The sequence below is a fragment of the Hoplias malabaricus genome, chromosome X1 (genome assembly GCF_029633855.1).
Source record: "Hoplias malabaricus isolate fHopMal1 chromosome X1, fHopMal1.hap1, whole genome shotgun sequence".
In the NCBI taxonomy this organism is placed as follows: Eukaryota; Metazoa; Chordata; class Actinopteri; order Characiformes; family Erythrinidae; genus Hoplias; species Hoplias malabaricus.
In genome coordinates this window covers 6,929,643-6,952,860 of record NC_089818.1, presented here as the reverse complement: position 1 = coordinate 6,952,860, position 23,218 = coordinate 6,929,643, and the positions used below count along the sequence as shown (strand labels likewise).

The window sequence follows — 23,218 nt, the reverse complement described above, 5'->3', positions numbered from 1 at the left end:
GTGTAGATTTAACATGAGAGAATTTGCTGTGAAGGCATGGTTTGAGAGATATATCTAATAGCTTCTCCAACTTTAAATGTAACAGGTTTTTTACAGAGAGCAGAAATGTTTCACTGGAAGTGGATTCCTCCTTAAATTTCTTCCAAAGAACATATTACTCACTGTTCCAACATTATCAGCTTGACCTAGATATCACCGGTCATCTCATAAAGGAAAAGCAGGAAAGACTATGTAATATTTGGAATGAACAGGTCCTTCTTTGGAAATGAAAGGTTAATTATTTTGCCTCCCTTATTACAGTGAAGTGAAGTCTCCTGGCGCACATCACTTTGGCCAACGGACATCTGCTTAAGCTCTTCAGCAACTGCATGATCTCAGACAGTTAAAAGAGTTCATTTTAAGAAACTGATATAGTTTGTTTGTTTTCAGAAGTTAGTGATTCAGAAACTTGGGAAACACCTGATGGCACCCAGGTGCTGTGTCAATAACAAGATTATAAAGCAATCAATAAACACCACCTTCAGCCCTTAATTTGCACATCAGTGTGTAAAATCCGTCCCCTCTGTTCTGTGCTGTGTATCTCTGCTTGTAAAGAGCACTCTGGTTGTTAACATTGCAGTCAACCAACCAATAATGAAAGATGATATACCATTCTCAAATAGGTTTTTGGGCACACTCATAACTTTTGTTTTAATACCAGGAGGACAGGTATTTTGACAGAATTAGCCAAATATGTTTCTATTTTTTTTTAATATAATCAAACACCTAAACGTTTAAATTAATGTTAGTCACAGCTCCTGTCTCTGCTAAACTGTCCGCCATCTTGTGGTGGAAAAAATAAATCTACCCTGCCATATTTCCTACTCACCGCTAGAGGGCAACCGCAACACACGGCTTTAATTATTGGCCACGGAGTTCTGAAATAACTTGTATCCCGATACACCGAGCGGCCACAGCATTAAAACCAGACTGTTGTACACCGATCCGCCATATTATAATGACCTCCTCCTCTTTTATTATGATTATTTTTTACACGTTTTTACCTGCTCTATTTGGCGTCCTGACTATTGAAGAACATGGTGAAAGGCTAAAAACCGTACAGAGCAACAGCTGGGCTACAGTACTTGTAAAAGTACAAAGTGCTCCTGTATGGTCCCTGGAGCTCAGAGAATCAAAAAATACGAAATAAAGCCCCCATTTAATCATATTTGAAACAATCAAACCAATAGGAAAATACTTTCAAATGTAAAAAAAAAAATCTTTATTTCACAATATGAGCAGTGAATACAAAAACATGCATTTAGAACAATATTTATCAATATACAGATATCATATATACTACTTTATAGAAATACAACAATCAACACTATTATAAACATGATATAAACATTATAGGGTTTCAGTCATTCTTCTGGTAAGACAAAGATAACAGTCATTAACACTGTCATTAGCTGTAGTACAGAGGCCCAGATCATCATGTTCATCCTGACTGAGATCATTTCTGAGATCAGCTGCACCAGTGTAAACTACATTTAAATACACAGTACCAACAAAACTACACTTCAGGATTTGGTATAAAAAATAATAAAGGTATTGAATATAGCAAGGTATTGGTATTGAAAAATACTGACAATCAAAGTGCCCTAGTGTCAATCACTTACTGCAACTACAGCTCATTAAATATCATTTCCTGGAATGGAAAAGACTTGAGGCTCTTATTTGTATATTTACATTTTGGACAAAACTATGTTATTGGCCCTTTAAGTGTTTAAAATCTTCACACTGACACTTTATTTTAATGGCAGTTCCTAACTAACTCAATCTTGGATTCACAGCCAATCAGACTGAAATAAGTCCCCATTATTCTGAATTTAGCGTCATGAACGTGGCCAACAGAAATCTACATCGACTTTAAAGAGTAAATGTTGGCACTTGAATACATGCAGGATTTACATCTGACCGTATTTAAATGAAACAGAGTGCAGTACATCTACTTGGTATTTAATCATTGTTTTTAATATTACAAACTCAATTTGAGTTATTTTTCCAGTGGAAGATATTTTGATCATTTCTGTTCATCTGTAGAAAGATTTATTCCTACAATGACATCTGGAGCTGTGCAGTTGAGAGTGAAAACTGCTTTCCTGAACCCTTTGCCCGGAGGAAGGTAGCTGTACTAGACTAATATCTAGAACCTACTCTAAATAGTGTTTCAAAAAGGTCAACAGTGAAGAGCTGAATAACAGTCTCATTCCTGATAAGCACTTTTCGAATCAACATGACGGCTGTCCTCGGGTTTGTGTTCAGTTCTAGATCTGTGCACTTTCTCTCAAGGCAGCATTAGGCGTCCACTGCGTTAAGTGACAGTAGTGTTTACAGGCCTTCTCTATGGCTTTCCGTATCTCTGCTCGAGTGCCCAGACCTTTGGGAATCAGAGATGTGCTCAGCAGTTGATGCTGGATCTTTGTTTCGTTTCCACTGAGAACACAGGGTAAGTTTATTTTCCCAGTTTGAGCCAGTCTTTCCAGGGCACCGGTTTTCCGGATGTGTTGATCTGGGACGTGCAGGACGCTGAGGTTGAGGGTCTTCTAGACTTGCGGAGGAATGAGATTCGGGCAGATCCGGTCCTCTTCCGGTCAGACTGCTGCTCTGTCTGGTGCTGGCTCTTCAGCTGCTGGTTGATGATGATCTGGATGTCATCCTGTGGAGAAAAGCACACATCACATCAGAGGCGATATAATATAATATAATATAATATAATATAATATAATATAATATAATAAAACCAAGACCTGCTTTTTGTGTAAATAAAATGTTTTAACTGGAAAGCCTGGGCATTTCTTTGATGTGTCCAGCAGGGGGAGATAGCAGATCATTTTTGGAATGATGTACATTACAGTGCACGTTTTATTAGCTTGGACTATCTGATTAGCAGGAAAGACGTCTGTTATCTTTAAAACATTGCTGTTTCTCATTTTCTAAAGGGTTTTCTCTGTAAAAGTACAGATATTTCGCAAACAAGCAAGATCCAGTTCAGCAGCCTGCAGTTTAGCATTTCCTGTATCATCAAACTGTTATGTAAACCTCAGATGAATAAATAGTATTTTCTGTCACCTTCTGCATTGCTTCATTTTATCTTTCTGCACATAGAAATGTTTTGATCCTTCTTTTTCACTGCTGTAACATGTTTTTTGGTTTTTCGTTTGTCTGTAGACTCATACATTCCAGCCTTTGATGAGAGATAGAGCTGATGTGCTATATCTGAGGATATGAATCTGTTTTCTGGTCAAATGTGACAAAGTAAACACAAATAACACAGGGACACAAATGTATAAAAGCCTAAATGTTGGCCTGCAAGAGTTAACACAGATAACACGTATGTTTGGCTCGTCATTCTACAGGAAGCATGCAGTAGCAGCGTGGAAATTGGCCCTGGCTTTGACCCGAGCTTTGAACATCAGTATATAAGCAGATGAGGGGTTTTAGAAAGTGACAGATCAGAGTCTTGTAAAAGACCCCAAGTGTGACCCACCTGCCAGGCCTCGAGTTCCTGAGACAGCTCCAGTTTGCGCTGGATGGCCTCTAGCAGCTGGTTGTTCAGGCATATTATATCACTCTTGCTCCTCAACAGTTCTGCCTCCACAGCTGTCTTTCTGTATTGAGTAAAATATATATATCACTTTCTAATTACATTTCAAATTCAAGATTATGGAGAAAGTGTCCAGACTGGCATTGCCTCTGTCATTTAATCTGATAATGTTTTGTAAAGCAACTTTGGATATGAGAAAATAATTAATTAGTTCATTAGGAAAATAGCATCTGTTAAATGTTGCAGATGAAATGTTATGTAGTGAAGATAAAACGGCCAGAATGTGACAGCTCCGAGAATGCCTGACTTTACTTTGGCTTTATTGGTTCATAATTGAAGCAGATTATTAGAAAGTATGTGGCTCCTTTACATACTTGGCAATAGCATCGTCTCTGTCCTTTATGGCTTGCTGAACAATCTCTTCATCTGGCCTTCTGCCCACTTCGAGTCTGAGTTCTGCATTTTCTTCCACGAGCCGTGCATTCTGAGAAAGAGAGGAACATAGAGAGAGAGAGAGAGACAAAGAGACAGAGAGAGACAAAGAGAGAGAGAGACAAAGAGAGACAGAGTGAGACAGAGAGAGAGAGAGTGAGACGGAGAGAGAGAGAGAGAGAGAGAGAGAGAGAGAGAGAGAGAGAGAGACAAAGGGAGAGAGAGACAGAGAGAGAGAGAGAGAGCGGGATAGAGAGAGAGAGACAGAGAGAGAGAGAGAGAGAGAGAGAGAGAGAGAGAGAGAGACGGAGAGAGAGAGAGAGAGAGAGAGAGAGACAGAGAGAGAGAGAGAGAGAGAGAGACAGAGAGAGACAGAGAGAGAGAGACAGAGAGAGAGAGACAGAGAGAGACAGAGAGAGAGAGAGACAGAGAGAGACAGAGACAGAGAGAGAGAGAGAGAGAGAGACAGAGAGAGAGAGACAGAGAGAGAGAGAGACAGAGAGAGACAGAGAGAGAGAGAGAGAGAGAGAGAGAGACAAAGAGAGACAGAGAGTGAGACAGAGAGAGAGACAGAGGGAGAGACAGAGGGAGAGACAGAGGGGGAGAGAGAGAGAGAGAGAGAGAGAGCGGGATAGAGAGAGAGAGAGACAGAGACAGAGTGAGACAGAGAGAGGAAAGGAGAGAAAAAGTGAAGAAATATTAACAAACTCAATCGTGCACTTTTCCGAGGTTTTAAGTTTTAAACAGAATAGAATGTGCATTGTCTGTGAGTCAATAATGCAGAGTTTACATTGATGTGGATTGTAGTGTTGATGACGGTAAAATTCCAAAACAAAAATATTTTGGGGGTTGTTTTGTCATTCAATACCCTACATGTAAAATAAATAACAATTTCAGGTCATAACCTTGTGTTTTTTTACCTGTAAAATTATAAAATTTGCTAAACGTAAACGTAACGTTGTTAGTTATGATTTAATACTGAAAAATGTCAAAAAAAAACAGTCTCTTTTACAGAGAATTTAATATAATATTTAATTAGTTGATGTTTAATACAAAGTCGGTAAGGTTCTGTAAATGATTACAATATAGAAGTTTGATTAGTGTCATTTCTTTGAGTTGCTGCTAATCTCAGGCTCTGGGCCTGATTTTTTTGTAACTCAGGGACAAAGGCTCAGTCAAAAATCAGAAATTGTCCCTGATCACTTTAACACTCAAGCTATTGTCACCTGATCGTGCAGCTCCTGTATCCAGGCCGTGTTCTCATACTGCACGCTCCCTTCGTCCACAATGAGCTTCTTCAGCTGCCAGAGACAAAGGGAAACACAGATACGGAGCATCACTATCACTGAGCTCAGGGCTGAGGGCGATGTGAGGGGTTCCTTTGTTAGGGGCCACAGGGAGGGGCTTTTAAGTCTCCAGGCTTAGGATCAGGTAACATGGATATAAATGACTTTCTGTCCCTGCATCTTTCTCCCTCTCATTTGCTCCTCTTGAGCCAGTTTTCCACCCCGATGCTCCTGAGCACACTTTCAGCCACAGAAACAACAAAGAGCCCTGACGCACGTCCCATTTTTTTTACGCACACTGAAGCATTCTGACAAAATGGCTGCTTATTACACAGATTAACCTCACAACTTTTAAAATTACCTCTGTTATCTGGCTTTGTCAGTTTTTGAAGAACACACTGCTTCATTAGAGTTTGCTGAAAGGCCTTGTGTCCTCATCATCTAACACTGCTCTAACGAATGCCTGTTAGCTTTAGCTTAAGCTCATGTAAAGGCATGGAAAGTGCAAATGTTTAAAGGTTGTCACGTCTGAAGAGGAGCTTTGCTGTTGCCTTCCATTTGAACTTAGATTTCAGAACGTTTAAGTTCCAAGTAGAAAATTTAATCTGGATCCTCCCACAAGTCGGATTTCCTACTCGGAAAATCTGAGTGCCTCACCCACCCAAGACAGCTGTAGTGCACATAAACAGTGTGTTAAATCAGTTGTGTTTTACAGTTTATTAGTGCTTCTATCTATTTGAGTCTCATTAAATCAGCTGTGTACAGTACTGTCCCACTGCATTATGTAAACACGTTTCCATGGGGTTTAGTTGTGAAAAATTTTGCGTAATACATTGTTATCAATTTGTCTCACTAACAGTGCTAACCTGAGGCAAGCTAACAATGAAAATATGGGGTATAGGATATTCTGAATGTTTAACTGGAACACGGTCAGCTTGTGTGTTAAGACATGTTCAGCACCAACACTTCGACATAAATGGAAGGGATTTTGGACTTGTATTAACATATTTCTGTAGTGTTTCTGACTGCTCTCCATCACACACCTCCAACCTCTTCATCAAGTTTGCGGATGAAACGACTGTGGTAGGCCTCATCAGCAACAACGATGAGTCACACTACAGGAGCGAGGTGAGCCGCTGGCCTCTTGGTGCAAACACAACAATCTCTCTCTGAACACTGAGAAGACCAAGGAGACTGTTGTGGACTTCAGGAGAACTTAACATGCCCCTCTATCCATCAACGGGGCTGTTGTGGAGAGGGTGAGCAGCACCAAGTTCCTACCTCCAAATCAGGTTATTGTCTCCAGACAAGTGTCCAGACAAGTGTCCCATTGTCTCATGTACGTCTATCAGTGAGCTGCTGGTATCGTACGTCCTGCACTTGTCTTCTGTTTGTTCACTTTCATATATTTATATCCTTAGTTTAGTTGAATTTAGTCTATTTTTTGTTAAGTGTTACTGCATCTTGGAGATGTCCTGTACACATGCAGAATTGACAATAAAACTCTCTTGACTTGACTCTTGATTTATCATTAGACACTGTATTAAAATCATTTTAAGCAATTGTTGAATTGGCATTTGTTTCTGTGATGTGAGTGTGATCTTTCACAGATTACTCTTATTATTCTACCTGAGTGGACTTACTGGAAGCGCTATTATTGTTCTGTATCTGTCTTTACTTGTGAACAACCGTGAGGTGTGTCAGACCTAACTTTGCAAACACTCATTTGATTTAGATCAATTCTGTGGTGAAAATACACTTTACATAAACGGAATGTTTACATAATCAGTAAACAATAACATGTTGTAAGGTTTACCCCTTAATACTATGCAGATTCTCTTATAAAAATAACAGAATTTAAAAACTTTGCACGTTAACAATAATAAATAACTCCCTCTGTGTGTCCAGGTGCTTGGTAAAGGTTGGTACAGTAAAGGCTCCACAGAGAGAGGATCAGGTTTCTGTCAGTGAAAAGAGCGGCAGCGAAACGAGGTCAGCGTCTCTTTGAATAATGGTTTGGTTGTGTGTGTTGTATCAGTTTGGCCACAGGGCTCACCTGCACAGTCTCGTCATTCATTATCCTTTCTGCCACACGCTTCAGCTCTCCCAGCATGCTTTGCAGGTCATCTTTGTTGTGGACAGCCTCTGGAACCAGCATGTGCAGAATAGATGTCACTGCCTGTGTGACCTAGAGACAAGATCAGATCCACCAGTAATTTACATATTACTCTCAAAAGCCATCAATATTTCGTACTGTTCACCACAACTCAGAGAAGATGATGTAAACAAACTTATTCAGTGTGCCATTGTGGAACTGGTTTCTTGTTTTATTAGCATCATATATATATATATATATATATATATATATACACACACACACAAGCACAGAATAAACCTACACATGTCTTTTGTCTTAAAATGCCCTGCACACCTTCTCGACAAATGTGTATATCCAAGAAGTCAGGCAATATATTTATAGGCATTTCTTGTATTACCTTTATGTCTTGGAGACTAAGAAATATTAGGAACAACTCTTCAGTCTTGTTAATTTAACCTTGTTTACATAAAAATGACATCATGTAGGAAGTTATGGGTATAAAATAATGAATAATATCTGTTGTTTGCACTGGACTACACAACAAAAACTGAAACTAAAATCAAACAAAACATTCTAGGTAAAAAGCTTTTGGAGGTTGGAAGAGCGTGTTCCACCACTTCAATAATAACTGGACAAAAGTAACAGTGTAGCCTTCAGGTATGTAGTGATTAATCTGTCAAATGAATGATTTTTCATTGGTTAGACGATTTTAATATCAAATCCATTTGCATAAATTCACATCAACCATGTGTACAGTGTTTCCTCAAACATCCTGCTCGCTAACAATGCTGTCACGCTGTTGTCAGTCATATTCAGAAAACATTTCTGTGGTAAAAGCCTCAACACTATATATAGTTTCTGATGACTCACAGAAACACACAGTCTGAGGGAGGCACGAGTTGCTAAACAGTCCCTCTTATTATAAAAGTCCCTCATGACTCAAGTGTATGGGAAGGAACTCATGCTTCCATTAAAAACATCTAGGTTTTTTTTTTTTTTTACACCAAGAGTTAAGCATTAATCGAAATCAGAGCTGTGCCTTATCTAAATGACCTCTACAATAACACTCACGTGTGTTTCAGAAGGACTCATTACAGATGAAAATAGGCGTGGGTTTAATAACATTAAAGACACTAAGCAAACAGCAAGGTGAGGAATGATTAAGCTGTTGATTCTGGAGGCTTCTATTTATTCCCATGAGATGAGAGCAACATTTCCTTGTTGATGCTATAAACAGAGCAGATCTCAATTCCAGGAATGACATAATCTCCCACAGTATTCGTCCTGAAATGCCAGTAGATAAGTTCCTCAGCTGAAGTATTCAGATCCCTGCCCTTGAGACCTGGCTTCTACAGATTTCACCAGGTTTTCATAGTCTACATTTCACAGTCTATATCCTTTTCAAGCACTATACTGAGTGGGACTAAAGAGCCGCATGCTGAAGAGTCGGGTATAAGTAAATGTGTGCTCTTTTTCGTGACATCACAAAAACTATGAGAACAAAACAGGCTGTTTACATGCAGTTTTGGGTTGAATTGATTGGTATAGGGTGTGTAGTATTGGTAGAAAATTTTTACTGGATGGAGCTCTAGCACTCCAGCGAACACAGTTTCATTGGTTCACAGGCTGAGGTGATATATAGCCCTCTAGTCCACACTTAGCATTGAGCAAGGGGACATTAGGCTTATGTGCAGCTGCAGCGTAATGTTTGGGTCCATATAAAGGACACATTCTCAGAGCCTCCTGTTCTTGTTTTGTGAATTAGAGCCTGCTTTATCTGGATCAGTCACCTGCTCTCTGTCCTGGCTCCAGCCCACAGCGTCCAGACTGTGCTCCATCTCAGAGAGGAGGGACATGTCCCCGTGTCCACTGCTCTGGAGAGACACCTCCTCCTGCAGCTCCTCCATCTGAGCCTGAAGTTCCTGAGCTCGGCTTCGTGCAGCCTCCACTTCTCGCCGTGCCTCTGACAGCTAAACACACACACACACACACACACACACACACACACACACACACACACACACACACACACACACACACACAAGTTTATAAATGATCCAGGTATAGCATTAACTAGTTACTCTACAGATGCCAAGATGCTTTTCCTTAAATGCAGTTAGTACCAAGGGATTTAGTCTGAACTTTAATGAGCTTTCATTGATTTGTAGCTACAGCAGATCAAGCACCAAAACTAAAAACATCATATACCAAACATGTTGGGTCTTTGAAACACTGCCACTTTCTGTTGGTTATCTTCTGGTTTTTCTAAATAGGGCTCATGCTGAGCATCACTGTGGAAACAGAGATCTTGAAACACCAGATTCCAGACCTACATTGCACACAGAAACTATACAGGAACTTCTCCATGTGGAATCTGGCATGTCAGGTCTCAGTGAGCAAAGTGCATGAGAGAACTCTGCTTTATTTCTTTATTTTCTGTATTGTCATGCAATCACCTGCATTCAATTATATAATGGCAAGTGAAATCAGCCTAAATATATTTAAAATGAAACCTAATGCTAGTTACAAGCAAAAGTATCAGAATCAGTGACCTGGAGCAAGTAAAATAACCTAGAAATATGTTACACAGTGATAAAATAAACTCTGAAGCACTGAACTGCTTTGCAAAGCACATAGCAGTCTTGCAGGGCTGTTAAATGTTCTTCTTTTTTTCTGAATGTTTTACAAAGTTTAGGTACCTCCTATTATTTCAACCGATTTTAGTCGTCCAAAGTAGTACTTAATGTATGTAATTTGACTGGAAACTCGATTAATTAAGTGTGCTCTCTGATTTAAAATGTGTGTGTGTGTGTAAGTATGTGTGCTTTTGAGAATGTGCACTGTACCTGCAAGCTCTCCCTTTGTGTGTGTGTGGACTGTACCTGCTGACTCTGTGTGTGACTCTGCTGTTCCTGAACGGCCAGACGCGCATGTAAAGAGGAGACATTCTCTCTCAGCTCTGCATTCTCTTCGCAAACTGTCTCCAGACGCTGTTCCAGACTCTGCTCCCGCTGCCTTAACCGGGCAACCTGTGCGTACACGCGTACACACACACACACACACACACACACACACACACACAAACACACAAACACACAAACACACAAACACTGTAGCAATTGAAGTGATTTGATACATGAAGTATTATTATCACATTGTAGGGCACATGATGTTCTGGGCCTAAGAGGTGCCTGAGTTTGTAGAGTCATTACTAACATAATTTACCCTACACATCACTGTTAGCATGTTTCCAGCTAATTTCACTCCCCAGATACTGCTGACAGGGTGCTAAAGACAACAGAATGTTTAATTTATTAAAAATGTAATAGGGTTGATTTTAAAGAATTGGAAATACTATTTTCATTGCTCCAAATTTCAACAGGGATAAGTTTTCCTGACTGTTTCTATATAGTACGGTGTGATGGGTGCTTAAGTGACCATGTGGGTTACAGCTGAACAATATGATGATATATCATACTTAATGTTAAATAAGAATGTAATGGGCATGATCAATACTTCTACAATTACATCCAAATACATAAATACTAACATGGATTAAAAACATTTATTAAAAAGCCTGTTAGACAAAAGCAACAAGGAGTTTAAAATAAATGTGTGTGTGTGTGTGTGTGTGTGTGTGTGTGTGTAAGCTAAGCTTTCTCACCTGTTCTCTCAGAGCACTGAGCAGCTCCTCGTCCTGAGGTCTGGGATGTCCTCGTTCTCTCAGCTCTTGTTTCAGGTTCTGAAGCTCAGCTGTGACCGTCCTCTCCACCTCCATTGCCTACTCGAAAACACAGGAGACAGAACCTAGGTCAGTGACTGCTCTGTCCCTGAAGGCTATAATTCAAGATCAGCACTGCTTTTAAACATCGAGCCTCACAGTGGAAGTGTCCAGGACATCAGTTAATATAAGGTACACCCGGTGTGAACACAGACGTTCACCAATTTACAATCCCCACAGTCTGGGGTTAGGTTCTCTACAGAGATGGATCACCACTCAATAAAACTGGGCTGAGATGGATGGTTGTCCAGTACCAGAATCTGATTTCACCTATGCATTTAAGGCTGACTGCATTTAAAAGTACAAAGAAATATTAGAATATCACGTCTAAATAATTTTGAGGCTGGGAAACAGGAGACAAAATAACTGGTAATATTTTATTTTATTGAAAAAATAATCACCAAACACTTCTAATTAACAAAGCATATTTGTACAGGAACAAACGCAAGGGCAGGGGCCCCTGATTTTTCCAGGGATTCAGTGTTTATTATGGAGACGTTTTCTGCTGTAAGGAATGTGGCCAGCAGTGAAAGGGAGTTATGTGCGCCTGTCAACACCAAAACAAAAGCGGCTGATTGGGGGTCCAGTGGCCTGATTCAGCAGATTGCGGGACCCTCACGTCAGGTCCTATTGCACACGCTCGGGGGGATCAAAGGCACAAACAGCAGATGGAGCGTGGCATCTTGGTCTTGGCAATGACATCACCATGCTGCATTAGGCACAGTTAGTGGGGAGCTGTGTGCGTGTGTGTATGTATAAGTATATACATGAACCTTAAAAGGTGTTTTTTTTAAACAGTACATTGGCCCTATGCTCCATCACTGGCAGTGGCTCAGTCAGTGACACTCAGCCAGATCTTAAGTAAAAAGGCTAGTGGTCAGCAGTTCCATATGGATGCTTAAGTAAGCACACACTGGGGTCCCAAAAACACACTCAGAAGCGCACTTTACAGCTGATCCCCCCAGCATCATCTGCCCCCTGGGGAGGTAAGAACAGGAAAAATGACCCAGTTTGGGGAATTGGGGGATGGGGGGGGGGGGGGGGGGGTTGGCTGTGGCTTTCAAACTGTAAGGGTTAAGCCTGTGGGTCCATCAAATTGTGACTGAAAATCAAAGAGGAATTCCAATGACTTAGAAAAAGAGCCATTTTTACCACAGCACAGAAAATATGAAACTGTTTACGTTTTAAATTTCATCTACAAATTCCAGCTCATGAGATTTAATGTGAGAAGACCTCAATTACATTGCAGCGCGGGAATGAACCTGTTTATGCTCCATTTAAAGTAAAGAGCCCCCACATGGTTTAGTGTAATCAAAGTTTATTTTAAATATTTATTTATGCCTCTCGCACAGAACAGTGCCACACCCAGAGAGTGTCTCCTCTGGCACGAGGGGGTCCAGAAAAAGTCTGTGAATGGCATTACAGCAAAAACAAACATGAGACACCGCTCCATATTAAACCTCCTGGTGAGCTTTAATTTTCAGAAGCAGCTTGAAGATGCTCATAAATATCTGCAGCTTGAGAGAAGATGATCATCATGTGGACAATTTACAGAATACTTATCAAAAACTCTGCAGAAACCCCTTAAAATAAGTTAATTAATGCTCTTAAAGTGGGCCCAAGAAGTTTGGTTCAAATTCAATAACTTGCTTTTCAAACTTTTGAAATCCAGTTTGAAATATCTCCAACTGCACATGAGCTTCAAGTTCACCGTCCACAACGCTCAGTGCAAAACAAGGAAGGTGAAGACCCCTTCGCTAGTACGTGATGGATCAATATTCAATACCTATGGGATGAGCTGGAGCGGCCTTTGTGACCCAAAACTACTCCAATGTCTGTTGCAACATTTTATTTTGGAACCAAAAGAGGATCCAAAAAGGAGTAGTATATGATGTAGTATAGGCTTTAGTTTCTGTGCTGGTTTACACTTCATGTTATAAAACTCTCCACTGAAGTTTATGAATTACCATCACTACACATTACCAATTAGTAGTTGTGTGTGCTTTTATGCATTTGTATTTTGGGGTGAAATTTGGCTTATTTTGTTATTTTATTCAAGTAACTTCATGCATTCAGGACCTTTCCCACCTGTGCTTTGGCCACGCAACACTGTAACTGCACTTGCCCCATGGAAAAACTTAACAGAGCTAAGCTTCAATGACCACATTCAGTCACGTCCCCACACAAAATTCACCCTCTGACTCAGTGACAGCACAGTAGTGAATAATTCACCATCACCAGGACAAGATCGCCAAGTTCTGTTATATGTTTTTGATTTAAAGCGAGGTTCAGTCTTAGTTTCAAGTTTAATATTTCCATGAAAATGGAGGATAAACCTCCTTTAAGGTTATTTTAATTGTGGCAGGGAAATGTCCGATTTTAAAAGTGTATCATCACTGTCAACACTCTTCTTCCTACATTTATGTTTTAAATTCTTCAATAGCCTTCACTTTGTGGAGTCAGCCTCCGATGTTCGTTCAACAACAAAAGAACAGGGGTTTCCTTAAGCTTAAGTTCCAAAAGAGAAAAACAGATGGGCACATCTGTCCATTTATGGAGAAGTTATATCATAGTGCCATCTAAGAGCTGTTCTTTACCCAGTGAATATATTGTGAAAAGCAGACAAAACTGACATGAGTCCTAAAGCATTTATAATCATCGGTATTTAGTATTTTAAATAAGGAACTATGAATTGTACAGATTATGAATAATTAATATGAACCAGTAAGATAAACAAATTCCACTTCCATGTTTTATAGTAATGATTAGTAGCTTTGTGATTGGCTGATTTCTACTGCAGTTTAGTTTGAGTAACGTTTAGGAATCCAGTGAGAGTTTCAGTTTAGTTGCTATTAAGTTTTAATTATGTTTTTTAAACTGGTATAAAAGACAAGGCCCTTCACTGGGTTCTGCTGTTTACTTCTGATGAGTTTTACAACGACAAAAACAGCACAACAGGAGATTTACACTATGCTTTTTTTTATTACAAATCTCAGCGGTCATTTTCTCTGAAATCAAATGAAAATCGATCAAATCATCCTTCTCAGTAGCAGACGTGGATTAAACCCTCATTAAAGTCTGTGCTGGTTAGTATTAGGTGGGGTTTTGTAGGTGTCACATTATCTGTCCTTCCACTCTCTGTGAGATTACGCAAATGTTATTTATTTAAAACAGGTATTGATGAAGATTTATAACTAGGAGGAGTTTTACTGACATCACAGTTTAATCCACTTCAAATTCAGCAGTTTACAGTTGAAGTACAGTTATGACAGATTTGTAAATACATATGACATAAGCAACTACCCCTGGCACTGCCCACAAAGCGCTATGGACACAGCTTGTCAGAAACATAATTAATTTTCTTTTTCCAAGGAATACAAACAGCTCAAATGCAATGGTGTGAATGACTCCTTCAGGCCGACATACGCATGCTCAGCTCCTCTGGAGGCTTGAGCTCACTGGTACAGACAAGCACGGCTTTCCTGGCACAGCTCTGGGGGCTTCTCCCACACTTTCTGACTACGTACCCTCTCCCTCCCTCACACTGTTGCCCTAGAAAAGGAGTTCATGGACCAAAGCCCACTGTATGGTTGAGCCAGAGATGTTTAGCTCTCCTATATACAACATTACACAAAAGGTCTGCACAGCCCTGCTCCAATTCTACACTGAGAGTCTGTGAAAGTAATAAAGTAAAATAAACAAAAGTAATTAGATTTGCAATCCTTAAACCTTTTTCACACAGCCTTAAGTGCAAGCCCTAGGAGCTTAAAAATATCAAGGAGCTTCCCAACTCACCATCCCAGACACCGCGCACTTTGAGACAAAGGAGCCGCCTTTCACCACATCCGGCAAAGGCACATCAGCCACCCAGTGCAAGTCACTTATCTCCTCCACAGAGGTCTCCAGCCTTTCATTAACCCCCCTTAGATGCAAAGAGTCTTCCATGGTGAAAATTCAGCGGCAAAATGAGCCACTTCCTTCTCCTTGAGAGCCAAAGAGTTCTTGTAAACATGTGTTTTTCCTCCCTGAACTTTGATTTCTGGAAAGAGCTGGCCAGCCGCTGCTGTCTAAGGCCGGATGGAGGGGGGGGGGGGTTAGAGGGTGTGGGCTGAGTTAGATATTACACTAGGTTGATAGCACAATAACACAAAGCTCCTGCCCATGCATTTTTCCAATCTCCTATTTTTCTTGCCTTAAACCAACTTATGATCACACTGCCATTTCTGAAAACACGTCAGGCATGACCTTGGTGTTAGTCACGCTGACCAGTGCGTACCTAATCTCCACACACACACAGACATGAAGTTCTCAGCAACAATTTTGTGCTCACTTATAACACTAACAACACGTCCGGGAGAATTGTGCAAGGTCTGACCTTGGGAAGGCACTCAGATTAGATCAGACGCTGAAAGTGAGAGGTACACGCCTCTGTGTCTGAGTTTGAGGTTAGTTTATCAGTACCACTCAGTCCTAAACTGCAAACATCTTCAACTTTCTCATTTTTTACTTACTTTTTTAACCTTCATTTCAACCACAAGTCTTTACTTATGGATTATAATTATTTTTAACAGAGGCCTGGAATCAGAAGCTTCTCAAACAGTAAATGAAAACAACATCTGATTGAGATAAATCCATAAATCCAATCCATTGTATGGTTTCACACTGAAAATGCACCAAATGCAATTATTAATCAGAAAGTTTGCAGGAAAACAAGTGCCACAGTTAGAAAAATTTCCTCACATTAATTAGAGAACGGCAATATCAGGGCACCACTGATAAGGTATAAATAATCAACCTTATTCAACCTTTGTATCTTTACTATCAGTCTGACGATACCATTCTAACCAATCAGAACACTCAACTCTGGAGCTGAATTCATTCTTTAAAATTAAATCTTAAATCCAGTGAATGCAAATCTCTACGCCACAAATCTATCAAACGATAAACACGTGTTAGGTTTGTGTAACTTTGTATTATTCTAACAACTGAATGTAATGAACTTCTTATTACATCTTCCAAGAGAATGAGAGAATGTTCTATGTGTAGATCACTAAAACTGCAAGATTATACAGTCTCACAGTGGGAAATATAATATTGACTGGTTTTAAAAGAATCGCACGGGGAAAAGTACAGTTTACGAGTGAATACACGTAGTCTAAGTTTCCTGACTCTCAAACTACTGCTGACCTTCAGTTTTATCTGTATATATTTTTTTTATCAACACAAGCTCCACCTTTTCAGTTCTCAACTGCTGTTTTCCTGTCCCTGTCACGTGGCTCTGTTAATGCTCTCTGACTCAGGAAGGAAGAAGGAAGGAGAGGAGTGGTGCGAATGACAGAAGAGGGACCTGTGTTCACACAGCTGAGGTTTTGTTTTCATGTTTGAGTAACACAGTCATGTCAATACAGTCCATTACAGCCATGAGCAGTAATGTGGTGCTCAAGTAAACGGTGCACCTTCAGCTTATTACAGCACTGATGATGTGGGATATTTGCCTCCTTCCATTGTTTATATTCACTGTGGTCTGCAGTTCTGATGCAGTTTGTAGTGAGTAGAGTGTTGTGCAATGCCACCCCTAATCTTTAATCTGGTTCATGGTTTTATTTTTGGAGGAAAAGTCACAGCTGCTGTAAAATAAAAGAAACATTCAGGAGGATTTGCTTCTTATTTTCATAAATACACTGACACAAAACAAGAGATAAACTGATTACTGTCAACACTGAAAGTTTAAACACTCATCAGTGTCACATAGCACACACACTCACAACAGTGCACTGTTCTATCTGGATTTAGAGAGGGAGGAAAAATAAGGGGGCAAGAAAGAGGAAGAATTAAAGAATTAAAGAAAGAATTAAAGAAAGAAAGAAAGAAAGAAAGAAAGAAATGAATCTAAAAATAGCTAGTGTGAGACAGAGAGAAATATGTATAAGTGAAGGAGAAAGAACCAGATCATCTAACTGACAGAGAGAGAAAGAGTGAGCAAGTGACTGAGAGGCAGAGAGTTAAATAAATAGAGCGTGGAGGTAAGAGAGAGAGAGAGAGAGAGAGAGAGAGAGAGAGAGAGAGAGACACAGAGAGAGAGAGAGAGAGGGACAGAGAGAGAGAGTGAGACAGAGAGAGAGAGTGAGACAGAGAGAGAGAGTGAGACAGAGAGAGAGAGAGTGAGACAGAGAGAGAGAGAGAGAGACAGAGACAGAGAGAGAGAGAGAAAGTGACTGAGAGGCAGAGAGTTAAATAAATAGAGCGTGGAGGTAAGAGAGAGAGAGAGAGAGAGAGAGAGAGAGAGAGAGAGAGAGAGAGAGAGAGAGAGAGAGAGTGAGACATAGAGAGAGAGAGTGAGTGAGACAGAGAGAGAGAGAGAGAGAGGGACAGAGAGAGAGAGTGAGACATAGAGAGAGAGAGGGAGTGAGACACAGAGAGAGAGAGAGAGAGAGAGGGACAGAGAGAGAGAGTGAGACAGAGAGAGAGAGTGAGACAGAGAGAGAGAGAGTGAGACAGAGAGAGAGAGAGAGAGTGAGACAGACAGAGAGAGTGAGACAGAGAGAGAGAGAGAGTGAGACAGAGACAGAGAGAGAGAGACAGAGAGTGAGACAGAGAGAGAGAGAGAGACAGAGACAGAGAGAGAGAGAGAAAGTGACTGAGAGACAGAGAGTTAAATAAATAGAGCGTGGAGGTAAGAGAGAGAGAGAGAGAGAGAGAGTGAGACATAGAGAGAGAGAGTGAGTGAGACAGAGACAGAGAGAGAGAGAGAGGGACAGAGAGAGAGAGTGAGACATAGAGAGAGAGAGGGAGTGAGACACAGAGAGAGAGAGAGAGAGGGACAGAGAGAGAGAGTGAGACAGAGAGAGAGAGTGAGACAGAGAGAGAGAGAGTGAGACAGAGAGAGAGAGAGAGTGAGACAGAGAGAGAGAGAGAGAGACAGAGAGAGAGAGAGAGAGAGAGACAGAGAGAGAGAGAGAGAGAGAGAGAGAGAAAGTGACTGAGAGGCAGAGAGTTAAATAAATAGAGCGTGGAGGTAAGAGAGAGAGAGAGAGAGAGAGAGAGAGAGAGAGAGAGAGAGAGAGAGAGAGAGAGAGTGAGTGAGACAGAGAGAGAGAGAGAGGGACAGAGAGAGAGAGTGAGACAGAGAGAGAGAGTGAGACAGAGAGAGAGAGAGTGAGACAGAGACAGAGAGAGAGACAGAGAGAGAGAGACAGAGACAGTGAGAGAGACAGAAAGAGAAAGAGAGAGAGAAAGTGAGAGAGACAGAGAGAGAGAGAGAGAGAGACACACACTTACTGCATGCAGTTGTTCTCTGAGCTGTGTGCAGATCTCCGTGTGTTGTTGCTGTGTGCGGTTCTTCTCTCTCTCCGTCTCATTCAGGGCCTTTGTAAGCTCCTTCACCTGAGCTCTGAGCTCCATCACGTCTCTCTCCAGCTCCAGTACCTGGCTCTCCCACCGAGCCTCACAGCCCTGCAGCTTCAGCCTCAGATCGTACCGACCCTGCTCCAGCTCCTGCACAACACCGACCAAACAAACAAACACAGGCCACAAGGGCTCGTTTCACAGAGATGTCATCGGAAACATGAATGGGGTTCCACCAGTTTACACAGACTTTATCCATAGGTCATTCAGAGTAATTAAAGGTGGAGTCAGTTCATTGTTAGTGGTAGTGTTAGAATATGAGCCGGTTTAAACAAAAGGCTGATTCATGCCTTCAGTTTGGTATCAGCATTAATATGAATATTAATATTATTAACAGTCCCAGTGATAATGCCATGCAGCACAGCTTGATTTCAGAGTGAGATGTTACTGGTGTTTGTGATGTGATCAGCATTATTTCTGCAGATCAGAATGACTTAACAATGACATTGTCAAAGAAAGTCAATAACATCAGATCAAAAATGATATCAGAGAATCATTTAATCAATACGATTATATATCACTGGGATACAGTTTGGTTATTGATTCACAACGTTCTCACTGATAAATATGGATAAGATGCACTGCAGTAAATCGTACTCAGTGACTGGCTTTAGTCTCTCTGAAGCTAAAAGTCTTGTAGGAGCCCATATCATTAATGTCTACTGTTCTTCTGAAGCCTGTTTATAAAATGTATAAGATGTATATTGTGTTTAGGAGTGTAGTACAGTAGACTGTTTGGGGTTTCTAGTAGCAGTGCTGAACCTGTCTCTATTTGTAACTGTGCTTTTAACACTCAGCTCAGACGAGATTGGCTGCACTGTGCTGCAAGTGGCCAACAACGCAGACCATGTTGGAACACTCTTTATAACTTCAATAACAATGGGCTGGAAATAAAACAATTTTAAAGTCATTGTGTGTAAATATGTGGATTTTTGTGATGTCACAAAAACATAATTCAAAGTAGCCTCATTTGCTGCTTAGATTCTAAACCACATAAAATGGAAAGAAAATAATTGGAAAGATAATAATATGTAAAAAAAGCAGCAAGGGGAACTTTTCTCCCTTCATACAGGCCCTGGACAGTGTAATCTGCACCCATGGGAAACTGAATAAAGCAACATGAGATGTTCTCAAAAGAGACTAAGTTTGAGACGTGAGAGATAAAACTAAACCAGTCTTTCTACACAGTGATGCAACCGTTCTCTGATGAGTGCTGGCAAAATTAATTCAGGACCTTGTACTTAAACCATTTTGCTGTATCTGAATATTTTCCGCTAATGATAGCTGCGATAGTGCGGACACTTTTGAATTACCAATCCACCTACCAACGTGTGTTTTTGGACTGTGGGAGGAAACCGAAGCACCCGGAGGAAACCCACGCAGACACAGAGAGAACACACCACACTCCTCACAGACAGTCACCCGGAGGAAACCCACGCAGACACAGGGAGAACACACCACACTCCTCACAGACAGTCACCCGGAGGAAACCCACGCAGACACAGGGAGAACACACCACACTCCTCACAGACAGTCACCCAGGGGAAACCCACGCAGACACAGAGAGAACACACCACACTCCTCACAGACAGTCACCTGGAGCAAACCCACGCAGACACAGAGAGAACACACCACACTCCTCACAGACAGTCACCCGGAGGAAACCCACACAGACACAGAGAGAACACACCACACTCCTCACAGACAGTCACCCGGAGGAAACCCACGCAGACACAGAGAGAACACACCACACTCCTCACAGACAGTCACCCGGAGGAAACCCACGCAGACACAGGGAGAACACACCACACTCCTCACAGACAGTCACCCGGAGCGGGAATCAAACCCACAACGTCCAGGTCCCTGGAGCTGTGTGACTGCGACACCACCTGCTGCACCACCGTGCCACCTGGAAAGACTACTTACTGACATTAATTAATTAAATCATCTTCTGTAAGCTCTTCATAAGGTTCTTCATATTGATGTCCAACAGGTAAGTTTAGATTCTAATGTAGATGTCATTAGATGTCTAATGTAGTGTTGTGTGTCATGTCACTGGTGTTCAGGGCAAAACTGAAAGATTTTACCTAAGAAAACAATCATTTTGTATTAAAAAAAATACCTTTGCAGTTCTGTAAGACTCTCATCACTGTATCAGATTCATGACATGTTTCCTTTGCGTCTACCTGAGTCAGTGTTTTGGCACCAGAGGATGTTAGCAGGCTCTACTTGCCTTCGCTCTTTCGTCAACAGAAAAGATCACTGTCTTACTCCATGTTCAGGCACTTTGGTGTTGATAGTGAGGAAGGGAAGTAACAGGTAGAGTCACTGGAGATGGTGAGACCTGAGATCTTCAGTCTGATTTGAGTAACACCAACACTGACATCCTGACACCAAACTGTCAACACCAGTAAAAATACACAGCAAGTCCTCCAGTGTTAAATCTACACCATCGGTGTTAACGTGACACTGAGAGAGTGTTAAATTGTGACACTAACACTGTTGATATAACACTGAATTTGTTGTGTAGCTCCATCCTTGCAGTTTTTTTTAAATCAATCCACCTCAGGACCTGTGCCCTTACCTCCATCTTTTCCTGTCCGTAATCTGTCCTCTCAAATTAATAGTCCTGGTTGATAATGGGTGAGCTAATGTAATCAATGCTGCACACACAGCTAGTGCACACTCCATAGAAAAGCATTAAAATAAAGAGGACCGGCCGAGGCATTTACAGATGAGTTTAAGTTCACTTTAACCAATGTGTTGCCTACAGTCTTTGGGACTAAGAATTCAAGTAATTATAATCTGTACTGATCTAGTGGTGAAAGCCACCATATCTTCACAGCAATGTTGCAGTAACTAGTGGACAGCGAGGTAATAAAAAGGTTGTAAAAGAGCTGTTGTCCACAAGCTTTTCTATATACACTGTAACTGCATGGGTCCAGATCTGGGCAGAGTGAAACACCACGTAACATTAGAATAAATTTAAATGCAGCACAACGTACAACGTAAAAGAACACAGTGGCCATGTATTTATTTATATATATAACCTCAGTGAATGTTCTCCACAGGTAACGTTACCTGCGCCACTTAAGGTGGAACGGAGTGTTCGAATAAGATTCAGCGCCTCACCTCCAGTTTTTCCGTGTATTGCTCATGGAGTTTAGCTCTCTCTTCTTTCAGCTGATGGTTTTCCAGAAGCAGAGCCTTCCCCAGCTGAGCAGCGAGGAGAACCTCTTCTTCTTTTTGTCTAAGAGCGGATAAAATCTCTTCTCCGTCTCTGAAATCCTGCAGCTCTTCTTCAGCGTCCAAATCATAGGAGTACAAATCCTCCTCCAGCTCCATCCGGCGAGCTTCGAAACAAACTTCATCCGCTAGACTCATTGTTCAAGTCTAAATGGAACCGTGCTAAAATACAGTTTTATTTCCAACGGTTTGGCTTCGTTAGTAACCTGTAGAAGTTCACTGAGAAAAGCTGAAAGTGTACGTGTGTGTGTGTGTGTGGGAGTTGTGTGCTGAATGAACCTGAGCGGCGGAAGACTCCATCAGTCACGGAGAGAGTGGCAACTGATACGATTCCACAACAAATCACTCAACGGAATCGGTTCATCCAATCAGTTTATCGACTCGTATTTGCTTGTTTGTCTTTCGATTTTAATAGGAGGTTAGCATTAGCTAAACCAGTTATTGTAATACTGAGCTGACTGTGCTCAAAACTGTGTAAATGATGAACTTATTTATTCGATAATTGAATAAAAAAAGTCAAAACAAATGTGTGCGTGTAAATATAGTTATTTCAATTTAAGAATATATTACAGTCGACCTAAAATAATATTAGTAATTGACTTAAAAGCTGGTAGCATATTCAAAGAAAAACAGGCGTTCTTAAATGAGGACAGAATTTTTTCTTGTCCTCTAGGAGAAACCTTTGCGTTTAATTGTGTTTATGTTCATGTTCATGTCTGTGGTTCTGTTTGTTAGATTTGATTTACACCGGTATAAAACAGTTTGTTACACATCCACTCCCTGAGAGTAAATGAATCAATTGAATTGAATCGATTAACATTAAGTTTTAAAGAACCGATTCTGTATTATGCATCTTTACACAACTGGTGAAAGTCCTGTCAGTTGCACCTGAACCACAGCAGAGGAGAAAACAGCAGCCTGCTACAGACCAAATAATGACTAGCATTCATATTCTGAAGGTTTTCAACATAAAATCCTGCCTTTATTCCTAATATTTTATTAGCGTTGCCTTTAATAGATTTATTTTATTTTTTATTTCATTATTTTTACATACATAGATACTCTACTTTTACCATTTGCCATTTTGCAAAACACTTTGAATTTCATTATATGCACGTGTGTGTGTGTGTGTGACAGAGAGAGAGAGGTATGCATAGAATGGCGTCTGAGCAGTGCTGATTGTAAAGTGTTGTTTATATCTATAAAAGTGATATATAAGTGTAACGATAAATAAATATATAGATACATTTACAACACTAATGTCTTGTGTTGTCACAAATCCTGCATATTGACATGTATCTCTGTAGTCAGCTGACCACTCACAGTTTCAACGCCATTCTATGCATACCTCTCTCTCTCTGTCACACACACACACACGTGCA

The 23,218-nt window shown here is 40.8% G+C and overlaps 1 protein-coding gene across 1 annotated transcript; it reads right to left on the bottom strand.

The window, feature by feature from the left end:
* Positions 1-1,283: 1,283 nt before the first annotated feature.
* Positions 1,284-22,109, bottom strand: LOC136675824 (BICD family-like cargo adapter 1). Its single transcript, XM_066652589.1, has 10 exons — positions 21,723-22,109; positions 18,465-18,680; positions 11,070-11,186; positions 10,288-10,434; positions 9,196-9,375; positions 7,364-7,495; positions 5,248-5,322; positions 3,964-4,073; positions 3,533-3,653; positions 1,284-2,701 (listed from the first exon to the last, which is right to left on the bottom strand). Exons 1-10 carry the CDS (start codon positions 21,972-21,974, stop codon positions 2,498-2,500), a joined length of 1,554 nt encoding a protein of 517 aa, XP_066508686.1. The 5' UTR covers positions 21,975-22,109; the 3' UTR covers positions 1,284-2,497.
* Between the last annotated feature and the right edge of the window lie 1,109 nt (positions 22,110-23,218).

Excerpts from the sequence above, each read along its gene's own strand:
- LOC136675824 (XM_066652589.1), bottom strand. The coding sequence starts at position 21,974 with ATGAGTCTAGCGGATGAAGTTTGTTTCGAAGCTCGCCGGATGGAGCTG. Across the intron at positions 5,323-7,363 it reads TGAATGACGAGACTGTGCAG|CTGAAGAAGCTCATTGTGGA; the intron begins GTGAGCCCTGTG and ends TGTCTCTGGCAG. Across the intron at positions 4,074-5,247 it reads TACAGGAGCTGCACGATCAG|AATGCACGGCTCGTGGAAGA; the intron begins GTGACAATAGCT and ends TCTCTTTCTCAG.